This window comes from Cinclus cinclus, chromosome 3, assembly GCF_963662255.1.
Source record: "Cinclus cinclus chromosome 3, bCinCin1.1, whole genome shotgun sequence".
In the NCBI taxonomy this organism is placed as follows: Eukaryota; Metazoa; Chordata; class Aves; order Passeriformes; family Cinclidae; genus Cinclus; species Cinclus cinclus.
Genome location: NC_085048.1, coordinates 95488572 through 95506507, shown reverse-complemented (window position 1 = coordinate 95506507; position 17936 = coordinate 95488572). Strand labels below are relative to the sequence as shown.

The 17936-nt window shown below is 41.6% G+C and overlaps 1 protein-coding gene across 2 annotated transcripts in view; it reads left to right on the top strand.

Moving 5' to 3' along the window:
• The first annotated feature begins 7273 nt into the window (after nucleotides 1-7273).
• Nucleotides 7274-17936, top strand: part of TMEM63A (transmembrane protein 63A) — a 30088-nt gene continuing 19425 nt past the window's right edge. Inside the window, exons 1-7 of one of the 2 annotated variants that reach the window (XM_062490482.1) lie at nucleotides 7274-8044; nucleotides 8727-8923; nucleotides 10846-10925; nucleotides 12404-12467; nucleotides 13601-13638; nucleotides 14781-14923; nucleotides 17360-17411. In XM_062490482.1, coding sequence (XP_062346466.1) covers nucleotides 8738-8923; nucleotides 10846-10925; nucleotides 12404-12467; nucleotides 13601-13638; nucleotides 14781-14923; nucleotides 17360-17411 — 563 coding nt within the window. In that variant the 5' untranslated portion in view covers nucleotides 7274-8044; nucleotides 8727-8737. Of the gene's footprint in view, nucleotides 8045-8382; nucleotides 8924-10845; nucleotides 10926-12403; nucleotides 12468-13600; nucleotides 13639-14780; nucleotides 14924-17359; nucleotides 17412-17936 lie in introns of those variants that run through there. The other variant, XM_062490481.1, reaches the window with a different exon arrangement.

The following is a 17936-nucleotide window of genomic DNA, read 5'->3' as shown; positions in this document are numbered from 1 at the left end:
ATCTTCACACGAACTATGGCACAAAGGAATTACAATCACCCTGGCTCACTGTTGCCCAGAGCAGTTGGCAATTTGGGGCATTAAACCTCAGGTCTGCTCATGCCAGGGCTCTGCATGCAGCACCTGCTCTCTCCACTGTGCCTGTACAGCTCCAGGAACTGACCCAGACAGGGTGCAAAAGAAAAGGTACACCATGTTGTGAAGGCAGGAATAGTTTGCCTAGGTGTTCCCATGTAATAACACTCATTCTTTCTTCCATCCTGGAGTTCATCTCATTCCAGAAGACATGCCACGTTACAGGACCTGCTCTTAACTTCTCCCAGATTAATTCTGACCACTTACTCAATCATTACCTGATATATAATCTGAATATATAAACATCTACTTCAGGGAATCTAAATATAAACATCTGCTTTACTGAAACTGTACATAATATCAGTAGGAAAGGAGAATTGAAAACATCTGGGCTCTCTTCCCAGTTCTGTCCCTGAATCAGGACTATGACCTTGAGCAAATTGCCTTGGCCAAAATTTTCAAGTCCATATTTAGACACCAAAATAAATAAGCTGATTTTCAAAGGCACCAGCCAAGCACAGCTTCTATCAACAAAACTGTAATCACCAGCAGACACTAATGATTACTGCACTTAAAGTATCTTAGTAAAACTAACCGTGTCCCTCTTGCCATCTGTTACAGGATCACCTGTGTGTCTAAGATGCTCAGCTTGCAGTGACTACATTACTTTCCCTTTTTACACAGATTAGGCAACGCTCCTACTCATGAGGCAATGTCAAACATGCCAAGTCCGGCTGGAAGAGATGTGTGGAAATACCTTTATATCATTTGCATATATTTGAAAGGAGACAGATGAAGCAGAAAGAAAAGAAAGTGATTTAGAGAGAGCAGAAGTATCACAGGGAAGGAAATATGGGAAAGGATGAATGGGGGGAGGAAATAAAATACTACAGAAAGAGGAAGGAAAGAGTGGACAGGGAGGGGCAAGAAGGGGAAAATCAGAAAGTATGGTGATAATATATCCAACAGGTAATCACACACTAAGGAATGGACAGATTTAAGCAATTCTGCTTCCCTAAAATGGAGGTTCCAGAAAGCACACGGTGAGGACCCACGTGCCTGTGATGTGCCTCAAGCAGCAGTCATGCACTTGGAACTGGTTGGATGCTGCTGCTCTCCACTATTTCCAGTCATGCTCTACTAAAGCCATGCTCCCCCAGGTTCAGGAGCTTCCTTGCTGGAAAAGGCCTCACTGCCCTTGGTTGTGGCTTTTTGCCATGGCCAAAGCTCTTCACATTTTCCTGCTTAAGCCACTTTGCATCCTGACACCAAGTCACCCCAGCCACTTGCCCCTTGCATCCTTGGCACCTGACCCCCCGCTTGGGCTCACCAGGATCATCCTGCTGTCATTAGTGACCACCCCCCGTGCTTGCCTGCTCTGTCTACAAAGGAGCCAAGTTGCTGCTGCTGTGGAAATTTTAACTCAGACCTTGCCAACTCTTTGAAATCCTCACAGTTTGGACACTGAATTATTTTCATCTGTAAATCCAGAAGTGGGAAGGGGGAGTTCTTGCCCAATGGGAAAAAAACCTGCTCATTATAAAAGTCCTTAAAAATTATTTAATCTATAAATTAATAAATTATCAAGCAGCATGTTTGATGCTGACTTTTTAAGGGAAATCACACCAGTAAACTAGGAAATGTTGTCACCAAGGCCCTGGAACAGGGTTCTTATGTCTAAAAGCTGGTAATCTCACTGGACTCCCTGCAGATAGAGCGTGGATACAGCAGATTCAACCATGACTAGTTTCTTCAAAGATGTCAAACTAAGTAGTGTTTGGAAAGGAAAGAAAATAAAAAGAGAAAAACTAGTTTTCCTCTTCTGACCTATTTGGATTAAAACCAGGTTTTCAGAACTTGCTTCACAAAAATTTGCTCTCAATCCAATGCTGCAGCAAACCCAGCTGAATTGACCCACCAACGGCTTAGACTGCAAGATCTCCTGGGGCGTTTTGTGGCTCCTGGACAAACAACCACTCACTTTTGTCCTCCAGGGAAAGCAGAATCTGAGGCAAGGATGCTAAATTCTGTCCAGGACTCACCTCAGTACTGTTGCAACAGGAGTCACTCTGTACACCTGTGGAGCACAGAGGCTCTCGAGGGCACTAGAGCTGTTCAGTAAAACTAATGTGTGTTGTACCTGGGAATGGGAAAACTTTACAAGCTCTGAGTGGTTTGATATTTCATACTGTCAACAAGTACACCTGGTGCCTGATAAATCCAAGGGCTCATGTGGCCAGGTGCCCTCCTCTTCAGTGGGACAAGCCAGATTGTGCCAGATGGTTTCTCCATCTCCCTCTCCCTCTCAGGGAGCTGCCTTAATTATAGTTACTTCTGTGCCACCTATGCATTAAGTCCCTTCAGCTTCTGTGCACCTGGGGTTAATGCACAGTTAAGCATTAAGATAATGTGTACATTCAGGAAACAATGAAGTCACCCACGCTGAAGGCCACCTTGCCCTAGTTTTGTACCAAATTGCATCATACCAACAGTGGTTGCATTGTGACAAGCCAACAATAAACCTAACAATCCTGTTTATCAGCAAGGGATTCTCCACACCTGCAACTACTCCAAAAAACCCCAAGGTTTAAAACCTCACCCTTCCCAGAGGTGAATGATGAGGAAGCTCATGGATTCACCACTTCATAAATCAAGTTTATGCAAAGTATGTTGCAATAAGCCTACTTTTTCCTCCTCTACTTTTCAGCATTGCTGTGTGTTTTAATAAAACTTCGGTTTTCATCCAAGCATAACTTGATGAAGATGATAAGAAAAATGAATCATGCTCAAGCATAGATACCAATGCTACATTTGCCATTTCCTATCTGACATTAAATGTAAAAGAAAAGCAAATTTCTATCATATATCACCAGACATATTTGGTTAAAAGAATTTTATAATAATCTGTTGTATTGATTAATAAAAATACATTCCATCTTTAATGTAAGGCTATTTCTACCTTGAAAGTCAACATATTACCTATGAATGAGAAGCAGCATGACAAAAGCAATTTAAAAGGATAGAGAGAACAGTGAATTGTCAATTTAAATTAAGCTTGCTGATTTGTACTATGTACTGTGACATTTAAATCTGTGTATCTGTCTAGATTTTTCTGTTTGTTAGTTTATATTATAAACATTTTAATGCTCAGACCTCTCAAAGAAAAATCCCATAATGCCCACACTGTGTCCTGTGGTGTATTGAGGCTTGTAAACAGATTGCCAGATGAAGGCAAAGATTAAAAGATAGCAAAGGGCTGCCAGACTGGAAGCCTGAATTAAATCCATTAAGGTATATTTGAATAGGCAGATAAGTAAGGAACAGCAAGCTGGGCTGATGAGTTTCTTCAGAGAGAAGAAACCACGGTGAGAGTTGCCACGCATGGCAAAGCTCAGGCCACCTGCTACTCACCTCCAGAGACTATTGAAGTCCTAATGGGAGTTCATCCATCAAGGGACATCCTGCTGTGATAAATCAAACTAAAGTGACAAGGGAGTTCTTCAGCCATAAGGTCATTTAAAAAAAGTAAGGGAAGAGTCACACGTGGAAGTGTAAATAACCTGCACACGTGTGCAACCTGGTGCTAAAGAGCTGTTGAAGTGGATATGGAGGATGCAAAATAAAAGAAAGATGGAAGGATTTCAGAGTCTATTGACCTGCTCCCTAGGTCCTGAGGGTGGTTTTCCATCTGCTCTAGCAATGTAATTAAACGTTCATGAACTAATGAAGTATGTGGCTTTTGTCACCACAAGAACAGACAGTGGTAAACAAAACCCTATTTACAAGAGGTAGGGAGGAGGGAAATGTGACGCTGCTGTTGAAATTAGAGATAAACAAAATCACACCACTTAGCTAAAGAGCCTGTCTAGACAGAGGAAGAACAAAAACAAATGACAAAAGCTTAATGTTATCCTTGTGAGAGAGAGAGAGAAGGAAAAATTATTTTGTAGCTAGGCAAAAGCTACATCTTCATCACACTGAAGAATGTCAAGACTACCATGCTGAGATCACTGAATGTTACCTATTTTGCACTACAGAATAAGGTAATCTAACCAGAGAAAGTCCTTCTTCATTTTGAAAAACCTGGCAGCAGTCAAGACTATGAACACCTTAGGAAATCAGTGAGAAAATCAACCTCACAGATTTTGGTCCTAGAAGTGCAAGAGCTGCAAGCATACACTGAGGCTTCACCTACATGGTAAATCTACTCTGCTGCACCTACATCAGTGAAACTTAATTTTAAAAAAAGTTATTATAATTATTCCACAGTGAAATCCTGGTTTGAAATAAGCTGTCCACAGGAAGAGTTGTTCCAGAAAAGACAGGATGGAACAACAACTCTGTGACACTCATGCCAAACAACTTCCCCATCAACACAGCCCTAGAGAGGAGAGAGTGTGTTTAAAGGTAAAATGACTAACATCCTTCAACAGCAGTGGGATTTCTTTATTCCAGCAGTGAATCTGAACCACTCTGAGCTGAGAACTTGTATGTAATTTTTAACTAGGATAATGGCTACAGCCAATGTAAAATCACAGATTATCTACAATGCATCTGCTAGGTAAATGATGAAATTCTGTCTTGAAATGTCTCTCAGTGACTGTGGATAACCAGGACTGAAAAGCCCCCTTTTGCAGAATGAAGTGGGAGGAGGCAGGTAGCATACTTACAGCCAGATGCTGCTTCCCACTGAGCAGGCACTCCTGAAAAGTGAAACAAGGATTTGGAAGAGCAAAACAAGTGTGGATGAATAAAATGGCAGGGAGAAGGACAGCAGCTATGCTTGCAGGCCCCTAAGTAATCCGCAGAGTCTGAATACACAGGAATACAAGGAGTTAAAGATGGAAAGGCAGGATCAGGACTGTCAATTGAAGCAGATAGTGGTTTTTTGGCAGCTGGATATTAATTCCTTTAAACATAAAAGTCAGCAAATAATCGAGGTTTTGATCAATGTAGCATCAGACTAAACCTTGCAATGCCCTAATTAGTTTTTGTTGGTTTTAGAATGTGTTGCTGTTCTAAGACAGCAACCACTGTTGCTTCATCCATGAGACTGCAGGTAGGGGTGCAAACCTTTTAAGGCAAGTGGTCCCTGGTTCCCTCTGAACAATTACATTTTCATCATTACCATAATCTTCTGCTTCTTCATATGCCTACTGCTCATTGAAGTCAGTCCTTCCAGTCAGGGGCAAAGGATGAAGGCACAGGAGGATGAGGATGGCTGGCAATGCTGGGTATCAAATGGCTGTGGAGGGAACACTAAGATAAAGGGTAGAGAAGAGGTGGACAGCAGGGACCTGTTGTACAGTGTTTCTGGCTTGTTGTCTGGAAGCAATGAACCCCTTAAAGGCTAGGATGTCCTTATGGATATCTGGAAATTGGTCTTATCCCAGCTCTGTCATAGACTCATTAATTTGAACTCCCTAGGTCTTGGTTTTTTTTCCAGTCCACAGCATATGAGAAGGTGTGTGGAGGCAAGGGGCTATGAATATTTAATGGACCAGTCATGCTACTACCATTAATTTATTAATTTATTTCAGAGCTACCTGTCAAAAGAGGTTTGGCCAGCAGGTCAATGAAGGTGTTTCTCCCTCTCTACTCTGTCTTCGTGAGACCCCACCTGAAGTGCTGAGTCTGGCTCTGGGGCCCCCAGCACAACAGAGATGTGGACCTGTTGGAGTAAGTCCAGAGGAGATAATGAAAATGCTCAAAGGGCTGGAGCAGCTCTCTGACAAAGACAGGCTGAGAGCTGGGATTTTTCAGCCTGGAGAAAAGCTCCTGGGAGACCTTAGAGCACCTTCCAGTACCTGAAGGGGGCTGCAGGAAAGCTGGAGAGGGACTTTTACAAGGGCACATAGCGATAGGACAAGGAGGAATGGATTCAAACTGAAAAAGGTAGGTTTAAATTAGATAATGGGAAAAAAAATCTTGGTGAGGCACTGGCAGAGGTCGCCCAGAGGAGCTGTGGATGTCCCATCCCTGAAAGCGTTCAAGAGCAGGCTGGGTGGAACTCTGAGCAGCCTGCTCTCGTGGAAGGTGTCCCTGCCTATAGCGGGGGGTTGGAAATCGATGATATTCCTGGTCCCTTCCAAACCAGTCTATTCCATGATTCTGTGATCTCAGTGTACGGCCTGCTCCACTTCCACCTGCGTGCTTGCCCACTTCACTAGACCTGAAACTGTGAAATCTCTCCGGAAATCATCTCTCACATTTCTGGGGGATCGTTATTTTTTTCCTGTGCTACAAAATGCTCTGATCGGTTCTGGTTTTAGACACCGGTAAGCGCTGTAAGGTCTCACCGCAGCCTTCTCTTCTCCAGGCTGGACAGTAGCAGCAGCTTTCCCTCGGTTATTTGAGGGCCTGTTCCCTGAGGGAGGCGCGGGGGCTGCACTATCCCGGCCGGAGTGACAACTATCCCGGAGGGGGTGGCACTTTCCCGGCCGGAGTGACAACTCTCCCGGCGGGGGTGGCATTTTCCCGGCCGGAGTGACAACTCTCCCGGCGGGGGTGGTATTTTCCCGGCCGGAGCGGCCCTGTCCGTTTTCCCGGCGGGGGCGGCCTGAGGGGCCGCGCCGCGGCGGGAACAGGGGCGCGCGCTCCGGGGGGGGAGGGGGGGGGGGGGGGAGCCCTGGCCGCGGGCCGCGCGCGCATGCGCAGACCCCGGGACTTGTTGCCGGCGCTCGTAACTCCGGGCCCGGGACCGCCCGTGAGGTGACGGGAGGGGAGGGGAGGGGAGGGAAGGGAAGGGAAGGGAAGGGAAGGGAAGGGAAGGGCGGGGAAGGGCGGGGAGGAGAGGCCGCCCCGGCGCAGGTAAGGGAGGGCTGGAGCTGCGCCGTGAGGGAGAGCGGGCGAGGCGAGCGCGGCCCCTCCTCAGCGGGACCCCCGGGAGCAGCGTGCCCTCCCCGCTCAGCCCACCTCGCTCTGCAGCGGAGGGACCCGCTCCCTGCGCCAGGGCCGAGCCTGGAGCTTTCCAGTGCGCTCCTGGGGAAGGCGGCCCCGCCCGGCGCGGTTCCACGTCCCTGCCGGAGCCGGGAGCGCGGCCGCGCTCCAGCGGAACAGGAGAGCTGGGAGTTATTCCCTTTACCTTACTGCCCTTCCTGCAGCCTCTGCCGGTGCTCCCTGGCGTCCTGCGGGGGAGGGTCCCAGCAGGAGCCCGTGGGACGTCTTTGCCTGCCCTTTATCTCTCTGGAAGTTGGCTTGTTTAAAAAGAGCAGCTTTCGGGAATTGGAAGCAGTGTCTGATAAACTTCAGTGTGTTGCTTGGAGTTTAGCGTGCAAGCTTGTGCTGAAGATTCCCGAAAGGTCTTCAAAAATGCCTTTTTTTTTTTTTTTTCCCCCAGTCAGCACTAGATTTCAGTCCGTAGAAAGCAAGGATAGAGTCACGGCACAACTTTTGTGGGCGTTGTTGGGGCTTTTTTCTTTCTTTCTCTCTTTTTTTTTTTTTTTTTTTTTTTCTCTGTGATGAAACACGTCAGCTGAGAAAGTGTGTTCATCACCAAGCCACACTGTCCAACATTTAGCAAATGCTGTTTTGGGAGGAGTATTCTCCATGCTGTTTCTCCGATGTTTAAAAGGAAAATATTTAGTTACTTGTATCTCTTTTCTTTTTTTTTTTTTTTTTTCGTTTTCAGCATCCAGAATAGTGCTGTTGTCAGAGACATGTGCGTTTCTCTTAGAGGCACGACATCCCAAAAGTAGTGTCCCTGGACCTGTGTGATGAGGACCTACAATATTTGCTTCTGAAGGACTGAGCTTTAACAGGGAGTGGTTTCTTTGTGAATTTATCAGTCAGAAGTGTATTCTGCATGAAGCACTATTCGGGAATCAGCAAGTTAATAAGATCCAAGAAAGGAAATGTTTGAAGTGGAATGTCCCAAAATAAACCAGCAATTGCCTGCACTGATAAAAAGAACTTTGTATCAATAGCCAAATCTCGTGCATTCTTGTACAGTACCACATTATCTGATCAGGTTAGTTGACTAAAATGAAGTAGATGGCTATTTTCTGAGAAATACGCTTTGTTCTTTCTTCTTTGTGGCATACTGTAATTACTGATCCTTTCATCTGAATAATTTTAAAAAGGAAAATCCCCCAATATTCCAAGAACAGAAAGAAGAATGGGTATTTGTGTAGCCGTTCTCTTCAGTAGAATTAGTGGTGAACCTGTTAATGGTATGAAGATTTTGACATTTAAATACAAAGTTCACAAGCTAGTGCATTCACACAAGCTCATCAACTAGGACCAAAATCTTCAAACTGCTGTTGTTGGAATATATAATGCCCTATGTGATTCCTAGAATCACAGCCCAGGCTGGAATATATAGTTTGATGTTATGTATTAAATGATTGGGAAATTTTTTTGGGAAGGGGTCTTCTACAGTTGTCCTCAGATCTCTGTAGAGGATGTGGTTCACTAAATGTCTGGAATTCTTGTCTGGTAGCTGAACCTGCCGGTTATTGTAAAATATTTCACATGTGAAGGGAAGAGATTGTCAAAGGCACCTTATTTTCCAAAGTAGTTTTCTGGTTTCATCTTCCTGCACTTTTTATACTTGTAATATTAGTATATCTCCCAAATACCAACCAGGCTTTTCGTAAGTTGGTTTCACCATTTCTTCTTTTTTTTTTTTTCCCTTTCTTTATCTTTTAAAGGGATAGACAAAATGAACCCTTTCTATTTTCTGGGTTTTGGACATTCTCATCTAGGCTTCTTCGGGAACAGGAGTGGACCTTTCAACAGAACAAATGAAACTTACTGCTACAGCACTGCCCAGGGCAGCACAGTGCTCCAAGGGGTAACTTTTGGTGGAATCCCAACTGTCCTGCTGCTTGATGTTACCTTCTTTTTTGTAAGCCCAGTTTTCTGTTTCTTGTATTGAAACTACTTCCGGCTTTCTCAAAAGTTAGATTGTTGAGAATTCTCTTATTTATTGGGTTGGAATTTGGTTTCGGAGAATGTTCAGAGTAAGAAATGAATAGAGGCCATACTGGGAGCATCAAAATGCTTTTCAAGTGTTGATGAATATTTGCATACATATGGGGTGGTGGTGTCACTGTATGTTGGATGTGTAGACGTAGGGAGAGTTTTACAGCATCTATGTGTGGAGTCAGTAAATTTTGTGATTGTAGCTCAATTTTTCATGTTTTATCTTAACTGCAAGAACATTTGGGTTTAAGTACTGTGTACATTTTCAGGATGGGGACACCATTACTTGCTTGGCTGTGAAATGACAGATTTTCCATATTATATTGCCTTTTGTAAAATCAGCTTTTTAAAAATTAGATTTCCTGAAACTGTAGATGAAGATGAAATAATGTACTGACCAGCTCAGTCCTGACAAAAGTTGGAATATGATTAGTTGGTGTCTGGGGGCTCCAGGGCAAGCCTGAAACTGCACTAAAACTTGTGGTTATTTTTGCAAGCTTGGTCTAGGTAGTCACAAGAAACAGGGCTGCAGACCTGCAAATTGACCTGAGAAGAGGGTCTGTGGTAGTAAAATAAGCTAAAGGGATAACAGTTTCTGAGTTCTAGAAATCTGCTGTAAAGAAACTTCAAGTGCCTGTGGTCTGAGCTGGTAGTCCTGTAGGAATGTAGAGGATATTCCTCAAAGTTATATAGTGGCATTCTTTGCTGTTGATGTGCTGTAGGCTACCATAAATCCATTTTCTGAGGATGTATAATATTTACAGTTCTGTGTCATCAAAGGCACAGCATTTAATAAGAAATAGTTGAAGTGTTTGCCTTTTTTTTTTTTTTTTTTTTTTTTTTTTAAAGCTGGGGCTCAGTTTTAAGACACTGAATCTGCTTTTGAGTTCCTTGCTGTTGAGCTCTGCACTCAAGCAGGGTTAGGTAGAGAGTTGGGCACAGTGAAGAAGTCTCCTCTCGTCTTCAAGTACCAAGTACTGAAAATTATTTATCAACTGCTTATTTTCATGACATTTTTACTGCATATCCTTTCATTAACTGTCAGTTGATGGGTTCCTGATATGTTATTTCTAGGCTGGTTTCCAAAGGAAGTAAGGTTCATATATTTCATTGTATACCTATTTTTGTCAGGCAGTCCTGCCTAGTAACTGTAGAATGCTGTAGCCAATTTCAACCACAGTTGTGAAGAATCTAGAGAACTTTCCTACTTGCACCAAGTTTAATGACCAGATGAAGGAGGAAGATCTAAATTAATCCTCCCTTTTAGGAGGAAGGCTCTCATAAGAAGGTTATATTCATTGTGAAATGTGGAAATTAACTGTAATCTTCACACAGAGATAATCTGGACATATATCCTGTCTGGCCAGTCAGTATTTGATCCCAGTAAGTTGCATCACTAACACCACTTTCCAGCCAAACAGGTATGGGGTGGAGGAGGAACCAGAAAGTGAGGGTGTATACTACATATGCATAGAAAACAGGCCTTGTAACTTCACTGCTTTCTGTAGAGCAACTTGTTTCTTAAAAAAAAAAACAAAAGAAAAAAAAAGAAAGAAATTATTCAATGAAATACTCAGTGACGGAACTTCTTTCTTGTTTCCTTTGTCTCTTTCAAAAAGGGAAAATGTAAGGGGCAGATTAAAAATACATTGCAGAGATCAGAGATAGGTAGTTTTGATCCCAGACAGCTTGGTCTGTAGCATGGCCACTACTGAGTTGGTTGGCATATGATAATTGACTTAGGAGCTAGGACAGCATGTTTTTGGTCAGTTCTTACACACCTAAGAATGATTTTTATGAAACAGGAAAAATAAATATTTTAATATCTTCTTTTTTATTTTCTAGATTTTAATATTATTGTTTTCCATTATAAGAAAGAGATTCTGGGACTACGGTCGTGTTGCTCTGGTGTCAGAAGTTGAGAGGTAAAAAAGATATGCAATCAGACTGACTTGTTGAAATTAGAAGGAAAGTACAGTAAATGTGGCTTATATCATGTGCATTTGTATCAATTAAATATGTTTGTCTTCACATGCACTTGTTTATTAAAAATGCCCTCCCACTGCTTTGTGTGGAATACATCCCTCTCAGAGAGTTACTGTCCCTGGTTTCAGCCGTAAGTCCTGTTTCCATTCCCATGAATTTCATCGTGCAGCTGTGAGTTAAGGAAGTGGAGGTAAGGAAATAGACTGCTTGTCTGCTGACATGCTGCACATTGATGTTTGCAGTGTGCTTCTGTACAGAGGCATATTAACCATTTTGTTTATCTTGGCTCAAGCCCAGTGTAGTCGCAGAGCTCCCTGCACAGCCTGTGACACAAAATCTCCCAAGGGTTCCAAACTAAAGACTTATTATTGCAGGTTTCTGAAATTCTTCACTGATTTTTAATAATATTTCAAGTGAGCTTTTTGTTTATTTATTTTATTTTTTTTTCTGTAGGATGATATGTTGTGGTATTTAAAATCTAAGATGTCTGTGTGTGTGAAGTGGGGAAACTTTAACAGGCAACCTCTTTCTGCTGAAATCAAGTTGTGGCAAATTCATGACTGAGTAACAGGAAAACTCAAAGCCTGTTTTTAAGTGTAATCTATGAACAGTTGTGAAAGATAGATGATGTAAAATAAAATGGGCAATAACTGAGAAGGCTTTAATCTAGCTGGCTGAGGCAGCAGTCATGAAGGTGCTCTGGTACTGGGCTGTGGAGGCATGGGACCAACAAACTGGAGCAGTCAGACACCCAGGAGCCTGTGTTTTTGTCCTGCTGGACTGTGAACTGAGCCTGCTGCCCGAAATTAGAGACGTAGGAGCCCAGTCCATTCTCACAGGCGTCCTCCTGTAATTACCATTGCAACATTTCTTTTTAGCAACAAACTGAAAACAGGCACTCTGCTACTTTTGAGGGCTACAGAGTTTCTAAATGCTTCTATCCTTGCTACAGGACTGTTTGTGTGAGGAGGTAGCTTTGCGGGGGATTCAGTTGTGGGGAGAAATTCTGAGCGGTGGCTGTACCATAAAGGAAGAAAGGTGGAGGGAAAAGAAGTGATGTCTTGTAGTTAGGAATATCCAAACAGGAAGCCATCTTGCAAATCTGATGCTGGCTAGGCTCCCAAACCTGTGTTGCATTCTGTTACATCACTGTGGTTTGAATATCCTGATAAAATGCTATTTTCTTTTGATTTATGTGCTCTCATGCTGGGAGCTTTGGTGTCCTCTGTTCAACACGAGACATACACAAGTTAGTATAATCAAGCATGTGCTACAGGGTGAAAACCACAGCTTTCATGAATGCAAAACTGTGTTTGTACTACATCCCTTAGTCAGAATTGTTAAAGTTGAAATAATTTGGTAGAACTCCATCATCTGCTGTTAAAGATTCTTAAAAGCATCATTTAATGTGTTTTAGTGAATCAAGATATAACCGGTTGTCAACATCATCATCAGTACCTGAAGATCTTGAATATGACAAGGTAAGTATTCTAGATAATACTTCCTGAATGAAATCTGCTGTAATTTGGTATTCCATATAGTCCAGTGAACCATCATTAAACTGGAAGTTTATCTCTATGGAAAAATTAAGAATGCGTCGTTAACTGTGTTTTATAGAACCATGCATAATCTCTGTTACCTGACAAACTATTGCCGTATCATAAAACCTGTATCTTGAGTAATTGTTTGTAAGTCTGGGTTTTGGTTTTTTTTTGTTTTGTTTTTATTTAGAGAGGGACTATATGTTAGTGTTTCAAAGGGGGAGGAGAGAGTGAAAAAAAAAAGACTAGTAAATAATTTGTACTGGGATAGCATTTCCAAAAGTTACATTGTGTTCACATTGCAAATAAAACCTAGTTGCTCTTTACAATACTTTGTTTTCTTGACAGTGTTGAGAAAACTGGATGGAAATGTGAGGCTAATAATAGTGTTAAGCACTCTTAATAATCAAACTGCTTTGGAGTGGAGGGTGATATTTTGGCCAAACTTTTAACTGGCTCCCTCCATGGTTTTTCTGAAGTTGTTGAATTGGTACACCTCTACACCTCTTCAGAACGAACCATGCAAGAGTTGTCCATCCTAAGTTTTCTATATTTTGTATATACATGCATCAACTTAATATCTTACCTTGTATTTAATTGTTTGTGTGAGCATCAAAAGCATATTAGTGTTTGATCAGGATTGCTCTGCTATTTGTGTACTTTACTTCATCTTTTTAAAACCCTAAAGCAACTTCAGCTGTTGAGTAACATGTGTCTGTTTAGTTGGATAATGTTCACCTGAAAGAAGAGCCCTTTTGAGAGAGAAGGGGTTTTTTTGAACCATAGTGGGACACTCAGTGAGATGTGAATTCTTCTATCCAGTTTCACTGGGGGATTTGTAAACCTATATAGGAAGCCTTTCTGTTAATGTAATCAACATTGTAGAAACACAGCAGTGTTTTTAACGAGCATTTAACTAATTAACTTGTATTAGACCCTTGTATTTCAGAGCCAAAAAACTACCAGCTTTTCAGCTAAGAGATTGTCTTAATAGAAAGACTTGTCTTAATTGGATGGATTGAACTCTATTTCTTGTATGTCAGCTCCTATAAACTTCTTTCTTTTATTTATAGGGGTTTTGTTCTTGGATTACATCTGCTTTTCGGATGCAGTAAGTATATGAAACAAATAGTGATTTGCTTTGATCTTTTTTAATTTAGAAAGGTGGTCTTCATTCAAAAATTTTGGGGGCTATTTTCCCCTTTGGGTAGATAGAATTTTAATACAAGCACTGATACAGTGCCTCTGGCTGGTTGAAAACAGGAAGTGAAGACAAGGTAAATTTATGGGGATATTTTTGCTGGATACAGTTGTCCTGCTAGCCACCCAGGGACTTCCCAGTCTTGGGGCAGTGTGTGAATCTGAGTGAATCCATAGCATTTATATGGATTCAGAGCTAATAATTACACTATAGGATTTTACTCTTCCAAGAATACTTTGTGTGTGTTCCCCTGTTTGAAGCCAGTAGGGCCACAGGCAGGTAGTGGGATTTCCCTGGAAGGGTTTCTGTGGAGAACTGGTGGTTTAACTGGGGCTGGAACTGACTAACTAGGGGAAGTCCATTCCAGTGTTTCTCAGAAACTGAATGTTTGACATGTGATGTGTGTTCTTTATGTCTCTTGGGGCATAGTAGATCATGAGTTTAAAAATCAATTTCTAATTTGGATACACTGAAGTATGAATGGAGTGGGGTTAAGCCTGTCTTTGTCCATTTTTGCTAGTTCAGTTCCTTCCTTTTCCAAGTTCTCCTATTATAATGATGTAATTTGCTGACAGTGGAGAGATGGTGAGAGTTCATTCCAAAGTCTTTTATATCTCCTGTTACCAGGGTGTAATAAGAGTGAGGTGGTTCTGTTGTAATTTGCCTCACAGGGAGCCTTTATGGAGATGAGTGAATACTGTCACTGATCTTAAATTTGGAGAGCTAGGCTTGCGACTGGCATAAAGCAGGCGGTCACAGCAAAAGACTTTGTCCTCTTATAGTCCAAAAAGAATTTGGATTCATGTTTGCTTTCCAGATTATTGTTTCCTTCTTAAATTCCCTAGCATTAAGTCTTGTGTGGCAGTATTGCACAAGAAAAATACACTTTTGGAGCCTGAATTTACAAGTGGAAGAACACAGCCATTTTGAAAGCCAGTAGGGATTGATGGGGATGGGGATATCACTGAGTAGACTGAGGATTTAAAGTGTGCTCATAAAGCACTCCCAAGAAGACTAAGCAAGCTGACCATGTTCTTTTCTGTCTGATGCAGTGATGATGAGATTCACGAGAGGTGTGGTGAAGATGCCATCCATTACCTCGCCTTCCAGCGTCACATCATCTGCTTGCTGATTGCTATCAGCATTCTGTCCGTGTGTGTGATATTGCCTGTCAATCTGTCAGGTGATCTGCTTGGTAAGAATTTATTTTTTTGTCATCTCAGAACAATTCTTTATATAATAGTAAAAACTCTTTAGATCTTTTTTTTTTTAAGTTGGTGTTTTAACCACTGTAGTGGGTTGACTCTGGCTGGATGCCATCTTCTCTAACTACTGCACCAGAGGACACTCTTCTACAGGGTGCAGTCCTTCATGCACAGTGTGGGTTCCCCACAGGGTCACAAGACCTACCAGGAAACCTGCTCCAGCATGGGCTCCTCTCTCCATGGGTCCACAGGTCTCTGCCAGGACAACCTTCCACAGGATTACAGCATCCTCTCAGGCATCCACTTTCTCCAGTGTAGGTTTTCGGCACAGGCTGCAGGTGGACCTCTACATCCCCATGGCTCTCCACCTTGGGCTGCAGGGGAACATCAGTTCTGGTGCCTGGAGCACCTCCTGCCTCTCCTTCTGCACTGACCTTGGTGTCTGCAGAGTTGTTGCTCTCATATATTCTCACTCTGCTCTTCTTTGTCTGCAGTTAGATCTGCTCAATAACTTTTTTCTCCTTCTGAAATACATTATCATGGAGGTGTTACTATCATTCCTAATTGGCTTGACTTTAGCCAGCAGTGTTGGCTGGAATTGGCTCTCTTGGACATGGGGGAAGCTTCTGGCATCTTCTAACAGAATCTACCCTGTAGTCCCTCTGTTACCTAAACCTGGCCACACAAACCCAGCACATTCCCTCAGTCAAATGTGAAATTTGTGTGACTGTAGGGGGCTCTTTAAATATATGTCAGAAACAAGGTTGCAGACCTCTTGCAGACATAGATGACAAGACTAAAAAGGCTCAAGGCAGGATTAACTTCACCCATGCCCTCTGAAGTGGTGTTGCTCATTATGGTTTTAATTGGTGGGGATTGTCAATGGAAAACATCTTCACAGTTGAGAAATCTTTTTCTAGATTTTCTAGAACCTCTTTTTCTAGATTTTCTAGAATGTCTTTTGCTTCAATTAATTTAAAATATTTTTTTAAATCTGTCATTGGAGATAATAGATTATTCTTTTCCTCTTTACAAAATCCTTGTAGCTGCTTGAGATTATAAACATTTTTATCTGCTTTTTCCTCCTTCTCTTAAACAAACCAGTTAATTTGGTCTTTAATGAGAAATGTTTTCCATTTGGTTGATCATAAAATAGTCAGCCAGGCATTTTATTTTTTTGTTTTAATCTAGCTACACTGTCTCCCATTGTTACTTTTTCTCGGTTAGTGTCTCAAAATCAGACAAATCTTGCAGAGACTTTGTCAATGCTGACTGGATGAAGTTAATTTCATGTTTCTTGCAGTCTAGTCCTGATTATGTCTTCCAATCTGGCACCTACAAATACAATAATCATGTCCTCTACTCTGCCATTCAGTTTGCTAGTGGGAAACTTGAGTTCTTTGAGTGAGTTCTGTTAAACCCTGTTTATACATCCTTCCATTTTTTATTATAAGCCTTTGCAATCCCATTTAATACCTGGCTTTGTATCAGTCTCATCAAGATCATGTTTACAGTGCTATTCATGGTTTTTAAGAACCTTGTGACATAGCTCTTGTCTGTAATGGGATAAATTGTACGTTTTCCTATTGTTTCCTTGTGGAACTTCCGTCTCTGACCTCCCTATATGAGCTCTTTCTTAGCAATTCTCTGTTTATATTAATACCATCTTTTTATTAAAGCAGGACAATATAGCTTCTGCTTTTCTGCCCTAACCTTTGTGAGTCTAGGAAATGCAGCAGAAAACAAAGTTTTAGTATTCTCTCCCCTTCCTCCTCCTCTTCCACTGTAAGCTGATTTTGCTCATTTGCAGTTCTTTCAGTTGTGATGGCTTAACTTGCAATGTGGTTTAACAGTCTGGGCTAGAAGGATTGTTTGTCTTTCTAGATACACTTAACTCCTTTTTCTTTGTGATAATTTACTCAATTTTCCCTCACTTGCATTATAATTTTTTAAAATACTTGGCGATCTAGAGAAATAATGTCACGTAAACCCATTTTTGACCTTACCAAGGTCGTCAGCACTGTTTTGTTGGCACTGAATTAATGCAGCTTAAAAGCCTGAGATAAGAAATCAGTTAAGATGAAAGAAAATTGTGAAGGAAATAGGTTCAATCCCTAAGCAATGTTGTTAATGGACATGGAGGGAGAAAGGGAACTGCTTCAAAGCTCTAGTGTTTGGATTTTCAAAACGCTCTACTGTTTTTCTTAATTACTTGAATGTGGTATAATCTAGGGCTGCTTTTTCCAACTTTAAAATGCAGGACAGAGAAAACCAGCATTGATTATGATTCTAAATATTTTTATCAATGAACTTGCTCAGCATTAAAAAGAAATACATCAACTTCTTTTAAAAATAGAATAGAAGCTGACTTTCTGACAGTAAGTGTTGCACCAGTTAATTTTCATACTTGTTCTTGTTCTTCCTAGATAAAGATCCATATAGTTTTGGAAGAACAACTATAGTAAACTTACAGACTAGGTAAGTAAGTCTTGCAGAGTCCCTCTATGCTGATATCTGTTTCCTGCCATGATCTCTAAACACAAGAATAGGTATTTGAAGCATGGCTCATGGGGTTGGAATAACTTAGTCCCCCTCCATCAATTGAAACTGGGATGTGTCCTGCTTCAGGCTGTGCACATACAGTACTGATAAGAAATCTTGAGACTGGGCTTCTGGTCTCTCAGGTCTCACTTCTTACACCACATGCTTCTCTTGGCTAATGACTGCACACCCAGTGATACTATTTTCAGAAATTTCCCCATTAAAGGAAACCATGCTTCAGAAGGAAGGTAAAACTGATAGCATTACTGGAATGTATAGCTGGGATGATTTAAATCCCCTTACATTAGATTTATGTGTGTGCATATCTCTCCCATCTGAGATTATAATTAAAATTATTTCTATGTGTTTTTAAATGTCTGTAGAATAGTTGAAGTACAAAGCTGCACAAATATTCTGATTTATTCTTGATCAATCTACATCCATTCCTGGCACTATATCCAG